The following is a 19,104-nucleotide window of genomic DNA, read 5'->3' as shown; positions in this document are numbered from 1 at the left end:
ACCAGAAAAAAAATATTGTTCAGATGATTGCTAATGACTGATATTTCAAAAGGCGAGCACATATCAGAACACGAAAGAAGGATAACAAACAAAAACAGATGCAAATCAAATGGAAATTTTCATTCCTCAAATCTCACAAACAAATTTGAACCTCATTTGAATCGGGTAAATAACCCTCCTTGTTGATAGTTGTACATATATAAACAACTTTTGGAAAACAACGAAAATCCCAAATAAGTTACATAAAAATCTTTTCAAGATGAAAGAAAAAGAGAAGAAAAAATTTCTGCAAATAAACTAACCTCAACAAGTGTCTTTTCCATGGAAATGGATCTAAATTCCAATATATCACCAATCAATCAGTCAGCACCAGCTGCTAACAATTTCCGCCTTCATCAAATTCCATATCCATCAGCTAGGTCCTAGGTATCACCCTTGGCATCCATCCGTTTGAGTTCTAATTTGTGTCCGACATGAGTCAACCAGTATTTGCTGAGACCACGTGAGATTCCTACTTGGATGATATACAGAACGCAAAACAGGTATAAGAACCCCGAACTAAATTGGTACCTATCTCAGCCAAATTCAATTCAAGACACAAATAACACGCACCTTCTTATACTGGTGGAACATGGTAAAAAGGTAAGATATGGAAAAGGTTCTAGTCTTATAGATAACCAGAAAATAAGTTCCCTGTATTACACTAACCTTAGTTAAAGCCTCCCCCAGTCCACGCTGAGTCAGATTTCCCATTGTGACCAACCTTTGAAATAGATGCACTCCGGTAAGCATTATCATATCCATCATCTTTGCCATCATCCCATCCAGCCCAACCATCATTGCTGTTGGATCCCGTTCCTTTAGTAGTCTCTTGCTTCCTTGTGTCTTTTTGGTCCCAATCATCCCAAGAACTAGAGCCGTAAGAATTAAGATTCCCACTTGATGATTGCCCCCCTACGGAAGAAGAATTCCATTCTTTGTTCTCCTTTTTAAACTCTTGATAGTATCCATTCTGCTCACTACCATTTCGTTGCCAGTTATTCTCAGCTTTCCCGTTTGTTCCGTCTTTAGTGTACTCTTCAACCTTCTGTGATGCTAGTGCCATGACCCCTTTCATAATCCCCCAAGTCCTTTGTCCAATCTCTGAAGTCTTTGCAGTGACAACATTAACAGTTTCATTCACATTGTAATCATAGCCGCCTTCTTTCACCTGTTATAAAAGTTTGATAATACAACTTCATTGTCAAATTTCAGAAATTTAGCTAACCTTTAGGTCTATATAAATTATTACCAGTGATTGAAGAAATATAGCTTTCAGTCTATCTGTCTATTGTAAAAATAATGGTCAATATTAATCTATGTGAAAATGTTGTGTATCACATAACACAAATGCAACTAGAACAATTTCATGGAAACTTTGATAAAACATGTCTGGAACGGAGCTTTTAAGTGATGTTTAGTGGTCGCTTGACCAATTACAATGGAAATAGGGATGGCCAATGGGAATCCATTTCAGCACTGTGAGTGCTGGCTACGTGTTAATTGGGGTGATGAATGGTGATGAGTGTGGTAGTGGTGGCGGCGGTGATGGTGATGAGTTAAGCTAGGGTTTCCTAACTCAAAAGTGATGATTGCAAAAATTATATCACAGTTAAACAACATTGCCCCAAATGTCAGGTACCAAAACGGTCAGAAACCAAGAATACCAGTAAAAGCACACATTACAGTCAAGAATCATGAAGTTGTACAATATTGAATGTGAGAATTTTGAAAAGGAAAAATACACAAGTAATAGAACAAAGGGTGCCAAACATATACCACCATAGCCAAAAGAAACACAGTACGCATACAAAGTGATGCCATTGACGGCATTCAAGGGAAGTATTAAACATGCTGTGCAGTACATGGCATTTCAATAATTTCCAAAGACAAATGCCTGCCAGTAGCAGAGCGATCGTCTAGCATCTGACAATATTAAGAATGAATAGAGAAATACCTTAGTAGTGATATCTTTAGTGCCTGCCTGTACTACACTTGCAGCCGACTGAGCCGCCGATGCAGCAACCAAAGATAACTTTCCAAAACCCTATTCAAATTAAATAAACGGAAAACTATCAGCATTTCCATCTACAATCACGAATCAACGATAAACATAATAATAAGTAAAAAATAATGCAACCTGAGATACAACAGACAACACATCGCCTTGCGCATTCACATTATGATTCTGCGAAGGGGCGGGGCTCGATCCAAACCCGACATACTTCCCTCCCTGTGAGGGCGGTAGCCCGTCAGGCCGCGAATCATTCTCCGCCATTTTCCTGGCGAAAAAGCTCTCCTTGTTCGCCGCAGAAGCCTCCAATTGTGATCTCGTGATGTCCTCCGTAGACCTCGACTTGGCCGGCATCCCACCTCCATATCCACCAGCACCACTACCACCATGAGCACCACCGCCTCTAAAGTTACCGGTCGACTGATTCCTCCTCAAATCGGTCGACGATCTAAAACCGTCGTCATCCCAACTATCCCACCCACCATTGTTCCCAGAACCACCTCCCCTGCCACTTCCACCGCCGCCGCCTTGGGCCAAAGGCGGCTTCTTTTTCCCAAACCCTATGGTCTCCTGCACAACAGGTGGGTCCCTCCAGGGACGCCCCTCGGCTAGGACTTGAATCCGATCCCGGTACACGCTGGCAGCGTTGGTATTGTACTTGGTGACGATATCCGTCTCCTTAGGAACGCCGTAGCTGGCTAGGAAGGCGTTGAGCTGCTCGTTGCCGCCGGCCTCCATCTTCTTGATCTGGATCTCGGACCACGAGTCCATTGTCACGGATCGGACGAACGAGATGTGGACGCCGAGCCCGCGGTGCTTGCCGGAGCACTCTAAGCACATGAAGACACCGTAGGATACCGAGGCCCATTGCGGGTTCTTCTGGGAGCAGTCCACGCAGATCTTGTTCCCCGGCTGCGATTGCAGGTCCCGGAGCCGACGAGACGCGGCCATTTTTTCTCCGATCTAATCGGAGTGTACGAAAAATCGGATCAAAAAATTGATATGCCCTTTAAATCAGTCCCACGTGATACGCACGTGATTGATTTAGACAGAAGTTTTAACCGAGTTAACGATACTTCACGTTTTTAGGGAATCTCACCGACAACGTCACATGTTTTTATAGAAGCTTTAATGAAATATTTTTGTTACAGTTTATTTCTAAGGTTAAGCATATTTTTTATTTGAAAAATCACTTATAATATTATTTACTTACATCTTTATTTTATTCTTTTTATTAAAATCTAAAAGTTTTAGAATTTTTCGTTAGTTTTCATTTTATAATAAAAAGGGAAGATTAAAAACTAACAGACTCCACCGCTCCTATCTCTCTGCGTGTTACAGTTTGACGCACGGATCTCCATCATATTGCAAGGGTGGCACGTGCGGTGAATTTGTTTTAATTTCTGTTTTATTTATTTATTTATTTTTAATGAATTTGGAAATAACGAACTTTACCAAATTTGTCTTCAACAACAAAAAGTTACTGAATTGGTTTTTTGTTTTTGTCGAGTTACCTAATTGGTTGCTTAACGTACTTTGTGTGAGTTCGATTTTTTATTTTTCTTTCTTCTAATCCATGGTGCAAGTGAATGATTAAATCAGACCGCTCTTCAAATAATTCAAAGCAACTATTACTAATCAAAGAAATCATGACGAATCGGTGAGCTTGATTTTCACCTAAGATTAATCAGACCGCTCTTCAAATAATTCAACGCAACTATCACTATCCAAAGAAATCATGATGAATAGATAAATTTGATTTTCACCTAAGGTAAATCGATGAAATAGTCATCATCATTTCATTCAACATTCAATGATTTTGTTGTCAAAATTAATGTAGCATCACATGTGTCTTGTATTTATGATGATATTTTTATTTTTTAGGCAAAAACAAATTTCAACAACTATGATTTCATTTGGAAATTATTACCGAAATTTTGACGAATCGAACAACTTGGTTCGTTATATAATCGTTAACTGAATACCTTTAGTTGGTTTTGTAATTGAATCAGTGCAATCAAAACCAATCCAAATTTTTTTAAATCGTTAATTTAACTGAACCAAACCATACAGAATATACCAAATACCTTATAAAATGGTGTACTTTTGTTATTATTATTTTTTTTTAATTCTAGAAATTTAGGGGAGGAGAGGCTACCCCCAATGCGATTGATAGGACAGACAACAAACCTCTTTGAGGACTTGCAAAGGAGGTTTTAGCCCCTTTTTCTCAATTTTTTTTTTTTTAACAGATCATCTATTAAGATGGATTACCGATAATGAGACTCAAACCTAGACTTTGGTTTAGTAAAGAGAATAATTCTTATCAACTCAATTAACTTTCGTTGCCTACAAGACTGAACCAATTGCCTCTCTTGTCATATTGTAATATAATAAAAATATTTAATACGTTTTTTTTTTTTGTAGGAAAAATATTTTATTCAAAAACTAGTTAACAGTACATATGATAGCACAAAAAGCTATCCAAGTACAAAACGAGACAATCAGAAACAAAAATGCTCTTCTAAAACTACGCAATATTGAGAGAAATTTTATGCAACTCCATCGAACGTTCTTTACGTTCAAGTGAATTATCGTTTTTATCCTATTGCATAATTACTAATTAGTATACGATGTAATTAATAATAAAATTAAAATTTATCAATAAATCTAAACCCAATAATCAAACCATATTATCACATCAAACTCTATCATCATGCAATTTTTATCTTATGTTCATCTAACTAAAATCATAAGACGCTCTCATAGAGAAAAACAAGTTCTTTATGACCAACAGATGATGCTTTTGAAGTTTTGAATCCTCCAACTTAAGCATAAATTTCTCTATGAAGGTTTTTTTCCGTTGGATTTCAATCTTTTAAGGTTTAGTAACAAAAGCAGTGCTTTTTCCAAAGCATAGTCACTAGCAGAAACATATATAATTTTTAATGTTTTAACCTTTTTATTCATCTATATGTGATTAAGAAAAATCAGCAGACAAGTGAGTAATTAGAACATATATGAGTTGCAAAACACTAATTTTTGGTTTTTATATTTTGGAAGGGTGTAATGATACATTTATACATTGAATTTGGGTTGTGAAGGTAATTTAAGATAATAAATTTGGGTTTGAAGAGAAAGTAATATGGGTATAAAGAATAATTTTAAATGTAAGAAGAGGTTATGAGTTCAAATAATTTTTCTTATATATATCCTTGAAACCCTAACCACAAAACGCAAACTTTTCCCTCATCCATCCTTGGCAGCAAAACACCTTGTTCAACGTCCTCTCCATCGTAGACCTGCTCAGCATGCCACTGCCACCTCAGAGCCCCAACTCATATCGATGTGCTCCATCTGCCATATTTACATCTCCGTCGTCAAGGTTATCGGAGAGACTTTCTTTCCAGTCTCTCCATCTTTTGCATCTTTATGATCATATGGCTAATCTCCCCGTTCTTGCCTATCGTAGGCACGCCACCAAAGTAAGGTTTCAGACTTTGGAAAAGCTTTCAGTAATAGCAGGAGAACACTAATACGGGGCAGCTCGTCAAGCACAAAAGGGAGAGAGGACATAAAATATGTATGCATTGGGCCTGATCGAGGCCCAGTCTTGTTTTTATCACTTAAACGCAATGGGTGTTCAATTTTACAGAAATGAACAGTGACAAGTTTAAGAAATTCAAAAGTACTTTACACGTGGTATTTTGGGCGGCAAACACCCTTTTAAACTGTGCAGTTAACCCAGTCAATTATGGCGCCTCTAGTAAGGGGAGTGGAACAAGAGGAATGGGAATTGCACTCCTCCCCGATTATTCAAGTGTTTACCAAAGGGAATGAAATGTATGTGGGATCCATCTAATATGGGGAATCAGACTCCTAATATACCCGGATTCAGTCTTCCGAACAATGGATGGGAGTTGAATTCTGGGAGAAAGCCTCTATCCGGAATCCCTTTTTTCTACCCAAAATACCCTTATCTCGTCTCCCTTCCACCACTTTCTCTGCTTCTCTGTATCTCTGCGGGCAGTGACCAATATCAAAGGAGAAGAAAAATTAGAAGGGAAGAAGAAGAAGATGGAGAAAATAGATGGAGAAGCTCAAAAGAATTGGGGAATGGGGTGCGGTGCGGTCTTCACGAGAAGAAGAATCATAAGAAAACAAGAAGAAGAATCAGAAGGGAGCAAGAAGAAGAAGGGAAGAATCAGAGAAGGGGAGGTTGAAAAGAGTTGGGGGATGGCTGAAAAGAATTAGGCGATGGTGCAGTCTGGGCTTCAGGAGAAAGAAAAATAATTTAGGGATGAGGATCCGGAGAAAAAATTTGATAAACCGTACAAATTCTTTTTAAATTTTTTTCGTGGTCTTCTAAAAAAAATTATCAAAAATATAATAACTATATACTTGGAATATGGGCAATTTAGCAATTACATTAATTTTCATTCCGATTCATGTATTTAAGTAAACAACTTATATAAATAAATATGTTTCTACTCTGATACCAAGAAATTTTAGTAAACAGTTTTAACAAGAACCTGATTCTGACTCCACCCCATTTTAATTCCCCCTCAATCCAAGTCCTCCTCAATTCAATTCCTCTCATTTTAATTACGGATTAGTAAACGAGCCCTTGTAGTTATAACAGAGGACAAGCGACTTTCTGATGGCATTTCAGTGGTTTGAGATGAGGAAAGCTCAATTTGAGATGTAAATTTTTATCTTCTATCAGTAATCACACCAACAACTGGGAGTATGGCAATTTATTATCTGAGTAAAAGGCTTTAATGGGAAAGAAAGGTCTGTTCTATATAATACAGTAGAAAGGCAGAAGACAATGACAGTCAACTTACAACACAAAAAGACTTTAAAGCTTTGCAGCCTACCTTTTATACAAATTCCTTTTGTAGTTCAGCACCTTTATAATTGTATTTATGTCAGCTCGGCTACATTGCATGTAGTATCAATTTCTTGTAAGAAAACTTCATTCCACAACACTTCATCAACTATTAGCAAAAACTTCCTTGACTAACAAGAAAACTTGCTCGAATAGGTCTAAACTTGCCCAATGGCAATTCTAATCGTTAAACTCGATAACCATGGATAATCGTCCGAATGGATTGGATTTGGATATGAAAATTCGGGTATGGTTTGGATACGGGGAAAAACCGTTAACTTTATTCAGTTATGGTTTTGGATATGGTTATAGGGGTACCCAATCCATATCCGTACCCAAATCCGATCCGAATATTATATATATATATATATTTGATATATATTATATTTTATTCAATTATGCCATTTGAAGTCTTGGAATCATGCCCACAACGTGTTCAATTATTCCTATCCCTATAGTACTAATTCATTATACATGCATCAAACCATATACTATCTTTATTATGCACCAAACATCATACATGGGGCATACCAACAACCTCATCAATTCAATACTCTTATTGTTATACTCAACCAAATTAATTCATTGAATCATTTTATATATCAATTATCAAATGTTCCAAGTTTATCAGATTCATCTCTCTTCAAAAGTCTCACCGTCAAGAAATTGGTGCATGTTGTAAGCTCAATAGGTAATCTTTCATTCTTTTTCATGTTATTTGATTCATGAAAATTATCAATTAGGGTCAGTTTTTCAGTTTATTACATATGTTATGAGCCTATAGAATTATGCAAAATTACCAATTTATCATATTGGCTTATCATGAACAACTTCAAATATATATTGTTATGTTTTTTGTAATTGGATGTGGCTATTTAATGGAAAAATTAGTATCTACTAAAATTTATAGTGCGTCAATTGGATGAATATATATATATATATATATATATATATATATATATATTTTTGATGAAGATGGATATAACCGATAACCGATTGAAAATCCGTTACCAGGTGGATATGGTTATGGATAATCCCCGATGGTTATTTTGCGGTTATGGTTATGGTTAATTTTCATGGTTATGAGGATGGATATAACATTTCCGTCCTCAAACCGAACCGTTGCCATCCCTACCGATATCTTATATTTTGTATTTATTTTTTTAGGTATTACTTTGTTGTTGAATATTTAATGAGTATTTAACGTCATTTCCTTTATGTCTTTTAATTTTCATCCAGACTATAACTTGTCATATATTCCGTGATTACATAAAGAGTTGCAAATTGAGTTGAACCAAGGTCCAATCAGTTTAGGCCTGGCAAACGGGTCGTGTCTGTCGTGTTCGTGTCGTTTTCGTGTAACACCTGTTATCTTAACGGGTCGTGTCGTGTCACACCCGTTATCTTAACGGGTCCTTAACAGGTCGGGTCACTTTACCCAACGGGTAAAGTGACCCGACCCGTTATGACCCGTTAAGAAAAAAATATATTTTTTTTTAAATTTGCACATATCACACATTGCCACATAAATATTACTTCAAAACATTAAAACATTTGTCGTTTAAGTACTATATCTACATTCAAAAATAAGAGCCTAATAAAAAAAAAATACATACACTACTAATCTATTACAAATATTAAATGTGCAAGGATATGCAAAATGAAAGAGTTTTTGTTTTCAAGATTGTAAGTTTTTCTCAAAAGTTTACACCTCTATCTACAAAATCTTCAATTTACATCGATCATCATGAAATTGTATTGAAACTTTGGCTTCATCTATTGCCTTGAAGAGTTATGTTGAAGATGTTTTCAGTAAGGTTTTCCACGTTAGAACTCTCTTCCGCATAAACTAAGTATAGAAAAACCAAACATTAAAAATCATTCAAATTATGAGAAGTTTACCAAAATAATTATGAAAAAAAATAAAATAATAATACTATACCATATAAAAATATATTAAAATAACCGTTAAATCGTGATTTTTCGTATATAACCGTCGAAAAGCTTTGTTCCATTCCTTGATCTCTGAATGTTTGTTTTTTGTGATTTTTTGTTGATGTGATCTCCAAGCATATACAAACAAGTTTGACGGTTTGGATCGTTGAAATTAGTTTTGGAGAAATCGTATCCCAACAAAACGACAGATTGACTAACACTTAGAGTTTATTTATACTTTCATTAAGTACAAAATAAGATTTTGTGGTATCCACTTGTGTAAATATTCTAAATTGAAGATCGAATTCATTCATTGTATTCATATAGGGTCAAAGAGTGTACATGTAAAAAATCATCAAAATTGGAGTTAAAATAACCGTTAAATCGTGATTTTTCGTTTATAACCGTCGAAAAGCTTTGTCCCGTTACTTGATCTTTGAATGTTTGTTTTTTGTGATTTTTTGTTGATGTGATCTCCAAGCATATACAAACAAGTTTGACGGTTTGGATCGTTGAAATTAGTTTTGGAGAATTCGTATCCCAACAAAACGATAGATTAACTAAGACTTAGAGTTTATTTATACTTTCATTAAGTACAACATAAGATTTTGTGGTATCCACTTGTATAAATATTTTAAATTGAAGATCGAATTCATTCATTGTATTCATATAGGGTCAAGGAGTGTACCTGTAAAAAAATCATCAAAATCAAAGTTAAAATAACCGTTATATCGTGATTTTTCGTTTATAACCGTCGAAAAGCTTTGTCCCGTTACTTGATCTCTGAATGTTTGTTTTTTGTGATTTTTTGTTAATGTGATCTCCAAGCATATACAAACAAGTTTGACAGTTTGGATCGTTGAAATTAGTTTTGGAGAATTCGTATCCCAACAAAACGATAGATTGACTAACACTTAGAGTTTATTTATATTTTCATTAAGTATAACATAAGATTTTGTGATATCCACTTGTGTAAATATTTTAAATTGAAGATCGAATTCATTCAATGTATTCATACAGGGTCAAGGAGTGTAGCTGTAAAAAAATCATCAAAATCAGAATTAAAATAACCGTTAAATCGTGATTTTTTGTTTATAACCGTCGAAAAGCTTTGTCCCGTTACTTGATCTCTGAATGTTTGTTTTTTGTGATTTTTTGTTAATGTGATCTCCAAGCATATACAAACAAATTTGACGGTTTGATCGTTGAAATTAGTTTTGGAGAATTCGTATCCCAACAAAACGATAGATTAACTAACACTTAGAGTTTATTTATACTTTCATTAAGTACAACATAAGATTTTGTGGTATCCACTTGTGTAAATATTTTAAATTGAAGATCAAATTAATTCATTGTATTCATATAGGGTCAAGGAGTTTACCTGTAAAAAATCATCAAAATCGGAGTTAAAATAACCGTTAAATCGTGAATTTTCGTTTATAACCGTCGAAAAGGTTTGTCCCGTTACTTGATCTCTGAATGTTTGTTTTTTGTGATTTTTTTGTTGATGTGATCTCCAAGCATATACAAACAAGTTTGACGGTTTGGATCGTTGAAATTAGTTTTGGAGAGTTCGTATCTCATCAAAACGATAGATTGACTAACACTTAAGAGTTTATTTATACTTTCATTAAGTATAACATAAGATTTTGTGGTATCCACTTGTGTAAATATTTTAAATTGAAGATCGAATTCATTCATTGTATTTATATAGGGTCAAGGAGTGTACCTGTAAAAAATCATCAAAATCAGAGTTAAAATAACCATTAAATCGTGATTTTTTGTTTATAACCGTCGAAAAGTTTTTTCCCGTTACTTGATCTCTGAATGTTTGTTTTTTGTGATTTTTTTTTATGTGATCTCCAAGCATATACAAACAAGTTTGACGGTTTGGATCGTTGAAATTAGTTTTGGAGAATTCGTATCCCAACAAAACGATAGATTAACTAACACTTAGAGTTTATTTATACTTTCATTAAGTAGAACATAAGATTTTGTGGTATCCACTTGTGTAAATATTTTAAATTGAATATCGTATTCATTCATTGTATTCATATAGGGTCAAGGAGTGTACCTGTAAAAAAGCATCAAAATCGGAGTTAAAATAACCGTTAAATCATGATTTTTCGTTTATAACCGTCGAAAAGCTTTGTCCCGTTACTTGATCTCTGAATGTTTGTTTTTTGTGATTTTTTGTTAATGTGATCTCCAAGCATATACAAACAAGTTTGACGGTTTAGATCGTTGAAATTAGTTTTGGAGAATTCGTATCCCATCAAAACGATAGATTGACTAACACTTAAGTTTATTTATACTTTCATTAAGTATAACATAAGATTTTGTGGTATCCACTAGTATAAATATTTTAAATTGAAGATCGAATTCATTCATTGTATTCATATAGAGTCAAGGAATGTACCTGTAAAGAATCATCAAAATCGGAGTTAAAATAACCGTTAAATCGTGATTTTTTGTTTATAACCGTCGAAAAGCTTTGTCCCGTTACTTGATCTCTGAATGTTTGTTTTTTGTGATTTTTTGTTGATGTGATCTCCAAGCATATACAAACAAGTTTGACAGTTTGGATCGTTGAAATTAGTTTTGGAGAATTCGTATCCCAACAAAACAATAGATTGACTAACACTTAGAGTTTATTTATACTTTCATTAAGTAGAACAATAGATTTTGTGGTATCCACTTGTGTAAATATTTTAAATTGAAGATCGAATTCATTCATTGTATTCATATAGGGTCAAGGAATGTACCTGTAAAAAATCATCAAAATCGGAGTTAAAATAACCGTTAAATCGTAATTTTTTGTTTATAACCGTCGAAAATCTTTGTCCCGTTACTTGATCTCTGAATGTTTGTTTTTTGTGATTTTTTGTTAATGTGATCTCCAAGCATATACAAACAAGTTTGACGGTTTGGATCGTTGAAATTAGTTTTGGAGAATTCGTATCCCAACAAAACGATAGATTGACTTAAAAAAAAAAAAAAAATTTCTCACAACTTCTATTAATTTTCATTTTTCCCTCTCTTTTTTGTTTCCTTTTCAACTTTTCTTATAATTTTCACTTTTCCCTCCAACATCTTTCCCTAATTCCCTCACTTTTTTGTTTCATTTTCAACTTTTCTTATCATTTTCATTTTCCCTCTATTTTTCTTCAAAAAGGGCGGCATGAATGGAATGGAATCAAATCAATGGATGCATCATGCATATTAATTAATAATTATTATAGTTTTTATAAAATTTAATTCAAAATTATATATATATAATTATATAATTATTATAGATAGTTAATATTTTGGGGGTATAATTATTATAGTATATATAATTATTATAATTATTATAGACTTTATAGTTAATTTAATATATATATATATATATATATATATATATTTATTATAGTTTTTAGGGGTATAAAATTGTTAAATGAATGTATATAATTATTACAGCATTTTTTTTAGGGTTATAAAATTATAAAAATAATATTCTGCTTTTCGTGTATCGTGTTACCCACGTGTATACCCGAATCAACCCGTTATCTTAACAGGTACTTATCGGGTTACCCGATAACGACCCGATTCGTTATCGTGTCGACCCGAACACCTGTTAATTTCGTGTCGTGTCGTGTCGGGTTATCGGGTCGTGTCAGGAATTGCCAGGCCTAAATCAGTTTGTGGTTATCGTTTGGCATACCTAAAGAACATATTTGAAGTCCTTTATAGAACAAAGCATAGAAAATAACTTAACGTATATTTTAACCCAATCATGGCACGGTCTTTTGATTAGAAGTTCAGTTTACTTGTGATGCAAGTCTACAATCAAATACTAACATCATTCAATCTTTTTGTTGGTATTAATCAATAGTGGCACACCTTACATAAACTAACGACTCATTTAAAAGAGCCTGATGCCTTCTTAAGGTGTTCAAAGACACTTTAAACTGACAAGAGTCACAAACACTCGCATGGGAAATTTGTCACCAACAGAGAGGAGAATAGTATGGTTATATTGGGTTATGTGGATTTCTTGACCAAGCTGTTGAGCACATTGATGTTATTAGCGCCATTTTGTTAGTTTTAATTTTTTTTTAAGTTTTTTTTACAAATGATAGAATATTTTAAATTAAATTTATGGGTAAATTATATAAAACTACCTCAACTATTGGGTCATTAACAGTTTCATACCTTGTCTTTAAAAAGTTTCAATGTCATACCTTATCTTCGAATTTGTTGCAATGTCATACCTTCCGTTAGTTGTCTGTCAATTCTTCTGTTAAATGCTGACATGGCTTGAGGCGAAACACACTTTATATAAAAAAGATTATAAAAAAAAATTAAATATTAACTAATAGTTAAAAAATAAATAAAAAAACCAAAAAAAACCACCCACACCCAGATCCCCTCCCCCCAAACTTCCCATCGACTCGTGTCCCCCCATATGCACCCAAACCTTCCTTCACCACCCCACTGCCGCTTCTCTTCCTCCATCTTCACCACACCACCACCACCTCTCTTCCTCCATCTTCCAGATCCCACCCAGCTCAGCCTCCATCAACGGTCCCGATCTTCCCCGCTTCCTAATCAAACTCTCTCTCTCTCTCTCTCTCTTTCTCTCTCTCTCTCTCTCTCTCTCTCTCCTCTGGTCACACATTTTCTCATATTTCCCCAAAAACAAATCCCAAATCATGCGATCTGGGTGCGCGAGTGGAAGGAGGGCGATTGCAAGTGCGTGGGGGCAAAGGTGGGGTGGCGTGCGGCAGTGAATGAGGGATTGGATTTCTTCTTCCGGGAGAAGAGGGATTTGAATTTGAAAATTGAGGGAATTTGGGTAAGCTGGGTAGGATATTTTGGGTTGGGGGGGGGGGGGGAAGATGGGAGTGGGGAAGTATGGTGAGGTTTTTAATTTTTTTAATTTTTTTTAATATTTAGTTAATATTTAATTAATTTTTTTTTAATAAAAAATGGGCCTTGCCTCAAGACACGTCAACATTTAACAGATGAATTGACAGACAATTGACGAAGGGTATCACATTGCAACAAATTCGAAGATAAGGTATGACATTGAAACTTTTTAAAGACGAGATATGAAACTGTTAATTACCAAATAATTGAGGTAGTTTTATGTAATTTACCCTAAACTTATCTAAACTATGGAGAGGGAGATTTGAACATGGGATTTTGGGTGCAAGAGCGAATGCTTTTAACCAATAGAGCTACAAGCCACTTGCATTTTGTTATTTTGAGTTGTTATGATATCTTTAGAAAATAGATGGAGATCCTATATCAGCAAGTTTTTTTTTAAGTGTACCGAAATACTAGTCACTTGATGACTTGGTGGTGTTATTATTCCATTTAAATTATAACAAAAATATTTTTTTATTACTATATTTTAAATCGTTCTCAGAAAATATGTATTCCTAAAATTGAACATATCAACAATGTTATTGACTCATATTATAAGATGTGAAATAATAACCCTACCACCAAAACACAAATATTATTTGAATCCAATCGATTTGCATTCTTTATAATTATTGAGAAATAGGGAATTGTTATAAGCATTTCAAAATTTTCATTTTTCACTCCAAATATTTTATATTTAAAAAAAATATATATTTGTGAGAAATGTATGATAAAATTTTTAGACTATACTAAAATGGGCCTTGATTAGGAGTGCCACCATGGGACAAGTAGATTATTTTAGGTCCTCTTATTATTAGCCATTTAGGACTAGGCCCAATAACAAAACTTCTCATTATTTTAACTACATAAAGCTCACACACTGTGTGAGAATACTTAAGAATTAAAAAGAAAAAAAATAATGAAGAAAAAGAGAAGTTTGAGAGAAATGTGAAGGAGAGAAGGAAAGAGAAGACGTCGAGTGGGAAGTTTTTATTTTTTTAAATTAGAGACATGCTTTGATGACATTTGAGTAAGAGAAGAAAGAAAAAAAAAATTGTACGAAATTATTTTAAAGCCCATGAATTTTCTTTTCTAATATTTTCTTTTAGTTATGCATTGAAGGGTATAATAGTATTTTTCTGTTTTTAGTTGACAAAGAGTGTTCTATTAATAAGTAGTATAGATTTAAAAGGATAGGAAAAATCTGTTTACACCCAAAAGATGTCTCTAAACACTCATCTATTGACACACCCCGACCCAGAATGTCCACTAGGACTCTGAATCGAGCTGTGCTGGCCGACACCTGGAAGGTGACGAATCCATGAAGTATAGTGGTGTGGAAAATGTGAATAAATTTAACCTGAAAAGTGCCTAAGGGCCATAATGCACTGCGAGCGGGAATGAGTCCGTTTCACACGCAATGTCAGAGCATAAGTAAAGTATAGTAGTGTGGGTAAGGATCATACCCTCAGAGGTAGCCACTTATACTGAGATTCGCCACAAATCCTCGTCGATATGAACATCCAATAGCTAAAACCGGGAAAGGCGCAAAAATAAGGGTGAGTGGGCTTGAAAATAAAGTTTTTAATAAAAACCTTTTGAAAACACTATAACCCCTCGCCGTAAAACCCGTATAATTTTCCAAAAAATAATAATACATACGTATATAGAAATCATGCTCGAGAGTAGTGAAAACCAAGTATATGCCATGTCAAGTATCTCAGCAATAAACTAAGTAAGCCAGGTGAAATAAATCAATGTAATTTGATATGCCAGTCGGAGTCACCCAACGTGACCTGTACGGCTCTAAACCTGCACACGAGTTGGAACCACCTAATGTGGTCTGTATGACAGGCTGGGTATAAATGAATACGCTCAAGTGCTACAATCACGTGAAGGCTATGCGAAATATTGCAAGACACTTACGAGTTAGAACCACCTAATGTGGTCTGTACGACAGGGTAGCACCTCCCTTGGATCCAAGGTGAGCGTACGGTGCGGGAGGTGAACAATCACGTGAAGGCTAGCCTTGACCTCAGGCGGAGCACTAACATCGGGGTGCAGGATAATGAGTACCAAATGCATCCAGGCATAACCATATACATCACAACCTACCATCATAATGTACTCACCTGTAGCTTATCTGGGCTCCGCAGCATCATGCAACATTATACATGATTACACCAATGCATATACTAAAATATAATGCAAGTATGACATGGCATTTCAATCACATTTCATTTAAAACAATTTGTGGGAAAAACGTAAAGTATACATACGTATATATATAGAAAACCAAAAGCCCACTCAACTGGAGTCCACGCTACAACTCCCTAGTACATTATTAAGGCCTCACGAACAATCGGCGCCTAGAACAATTATCAAATCATGTCTTAGAATTCTTATCAATAGAACATATAACTTACATGTCCTAATTGGGAAGATCCATAGTCGGCTTCTCGATCTGTAAGTTTCTAATATCCTTAAATATTACGTATTATAACGTATCAAAGTTTGGTGACGATCCAACGGTCGGATCATCGATTGCTATAATAATCAAGTAACGGACCTTAATGAAACTAGGTTCAAATGATGGAAATTCATCAATCAGACCTCACAAATGGAATCAAGGTATTCAAATTTAACCTAGGAAGGTCAGGGGACGTCTCGGCCCACGTATCGCCGCAAGTGGCGGTCGGCTGCCTCGACTCGTCGAAAAATTCAACTATTTTTTAAAATTCTCAAACTTCACAAGAATGAAGATCTCAGTGACTAGAGAAACTTTCATAGTTTTGACTAAGGCCAATTTGGCCGGGAAACACCTCAAATTCCCTTCGATCCATCGGAAACCCTATAAAGGGTGATTCTTGATTCGTCCTCAAATCGACTCCGACGTTCCAACCAATGATTGAGAATTGTTTCTAGGCTCAAGGGAAGTATATTGGTGGTGGAGATGGATGTGATTAGTTTCGGATTTAGGTGATTCGAACCCAAAACCACCGCACCCCACCGAGCGGGTTTTCCCATTTTCAAGGCCAAATCTCACCAAATTTAGGGTGGAATGGATAAAGGGAAGGTCATGGAGGTGGTTCTAGGTGGTTAAGCGGTGTAATTTGCCAGAAAAATAGGTGAAAAGCCGTCGGAACCCATGGAAGTCGCAGGTCGGGTCACGAGTCTTCAAAAAGACCCGATTCCCTCATTTTCTCCTTTCTCCTTTCCCCTTTTTGCTCTCCTCTCCCATTGGCCGGTTCCATCCATTTTTCTCTCCCACATTCTCCTTTTCTTTTCATCTCAGCCACACACGTGGCTCCTAATCAAAGCTCCAACAAATCTGGAGCCTTCCAGAATAACAACCAATTTACCATTTTGTCCCTAACTTTAAACATTAATAACTCTTTCATTATAACTCTAAATTGTGATCCGTTTGCACCCACGCGTCCGTAGCAACGAGTACTACAATGATACGCCAAGAAAATGAACCTTATGTGACACAACACAGCAGTCAACACTTTGCCTCGAAGGGCATTTTCATAAATTCACTTTTAAAAATTATAAAAATTGTAATAATTGGGGACGGGTCGTTACAATCTACCCCCTTAAGAAAATTTCGTCCCCCAAATTTATAATAACTTGATGATACTCGAAAACAGGAAGGAACATCTTGATATAAATATAAGAAATTAAGTAGAGCGGCTGCACAGAACAGAATGTCATTCCGTCGCGATCAGATTGCAATTATTCCTCTTTCATGCCTCCAAGCTCATATCTTCTTCCTCCCTCAATAACATAGTAGTATAACACTCGTATAACCCCTAAGGTTGAAAACACCAATTATTATGCGATAACATAAGGAAATACTTATATTGAGTTTAAAAACCAAGAGTACAAATAGCTCCTCCAAAATTTGTAATGGCAGAAATACCCACATAAATAGAATAACTTAGTGAGAAAATATTTGTACAAAGAAAAATCAAACCCAAAATGAAAATGAACCTCACCAAACATTCGTCGTGTCATGAACTTTGAGATTGAGTTCGAACCATAGCTAACTAATAAATGTTGTTGTAGATGAGTCGTCTTGCCCACTTGCTTAGTGAACCCAACAATTAAGCCATCAATATTATAGTCTGCAACCTGTAATGCCGATCACCTATTGTTGTCTCAATAAGTTAGGGAGAAGTTCCCAAGGATGCCAAAATATCGTTTTGCTTCTCATGTGTGAGTATGCGTAGGTCGCCCGATTCATGCCTCGATCGCGATACCATACTATCCTAGAGCACACCAAACCAGCTTCTTGAAGTGTTTCGACGTTCACATTCCCACAACAATGACCCTGGAGTGAAGCAGTGGAAATATACGTAAAGACGAACACATATTGCGAAAAGCTTCATTCGTGGCTAATCACTATAGTTGCTCTCTAAATCGAAGGGTATAAAATCTGAAAGCTTAAATTAGAGAAACCATATCTCTAACGACATTCTTTGAATGACAGTTGCAGTCTCGAGCCACACTTGAAAATTAACATCACAACCACTAAGCTCATAACCTATATTCATACCTTCACCAGTATCATGCTGAATTACTACTCAATCCTCAAAGCCGCTTGGAATTCTTTTTGGTAAATCTGATAAACTCGTAAGGAGATTATACTTCAATGGTTCCTACTAGCATCGATATGAAACTGGCGCACACATTTGCCAAGTCGACCTATTGTGAATTCTTCAATGATTGAGTGAGAACCCATATCGAGAAGACTAAAAGAATGCTCAAGAATTTGAGGGTCAAAACAAGTCTAGGAAATCTAGAGTACAAGATATCTGGATTGAATATACAATTTCCATGTCTAAACATGTGAAAATATCTAACTCAATCATGTGTTAGCAACGAAAGAGTTGGAAGATAACTCAACTTGAACGATAGTTTAAGGAGGGTTGACGGACAGAAACTTAAATTTTTCCTCGACTTAAAATTCACAATTGTTTGTTACAATGATAACTCTAGGAATAATAAATCACTGATGGTGACGATTTGCTCGATGGAATGCTGATTGGGTGATTCAAGAACTGATGGTCTAAACTGAAAGTTTCAACATCTAAGTGATCCTCCTGGACAGTCTATCAACATCAGAAATGATATGGGGAATAGATGAGTGTCTCAAAATCAACTAAAATACCTTTATTACCATGAAGTGAAGATGAGGGTATGAACAGAGCTGATGCGGACTAAAAAGATCAAAGAGTCGGACAATTTCAAAAATGATGAATTGTGCCGAAAGACTAAACAATTATGTGGTTGTCTCAGGCCAAAAGTAGAA

The 19,104-nt window shown here is 35.3% G+C and overlaps 1 protein-coding gene across 2 annotated transcripts; it reads right to left on the bottom strand.

The window, feature by feature from the left end:
- Positions 1-97: 97 nt before the first annotated feature.
- Positions 98-3,008, bottom strand: LOC137723497 (ADP-ribosylation factor GTPase-activating protein AGD7-like). 2 transcript variants are annotated; one of them, XM_068462689.1, is made up of 4 exons: positions 2,180-3,008; positions 1,997-2,086; positions 709-1,210; positions 98-514 (listed from the first exon to the last, which is right to left on the bottom strand). In XM_068462689.1, exons 1-3 carry the CDS (start codon positions 3,002-3,004, stop codon positions 710-712), a joined length of 1,416 nt encoding a protein of 471 aa, XP_068318790.1. In that variant the 5' UTR covers positions 3,005-3,008; the 3' UTR covers positions 98-514; position 709. The 2 variants fall into 2 exon arrangements, with proteins under 2 accessions (XP_068318790.1, XP_068318789.1); XM_068462688.1 differs by having other exon boundaries at positions 98-511.
- Positions 3,009-19,104: the final 16,096 nt, after the last annotated feature.

This window comes from Pyrus communis, chromosome 17, assembly GCF_963583255.1.
Source record: "Pyrus communis chromosome 17, drPyrComm1.1, whole genome shotgun sequence".
NCBI classification, from domain to species: Eukaryota; Viridiplantae; Streptophyta; class Magnoliopsida; order Rosales; family Rosaceae; genus Pyrus; species Pyrus communis.
This window is presented reverse-complemented; position numbering and strand designations above follow the sequence as displayed.

Bases quoted from the DNA above. Each gene is read 5' to 3' on its own strand.
- LOC137723497 (XM_068462689.1), bottom strand. From the start codon at position 3,004: ATGGCCGCGTCTCGTCGGCTCCGGGACCTGCAATCGCAGCCGGGGAAC. The intron at 2,087-2,179 runs GTTGCATTATTT...TAATTTGAATAG, and splicing joins TGTTGTCTGTTGTATCTCAG to GGTTTTGGAAAGTTATCTTT. The intron at 1,211-1,996 runs GTATTTCTCTAT...CTTTTATAACAG, and splicing joins CTAAAGATATCACTACTAAG to GTGAAAGAAGGCGGCTATGA.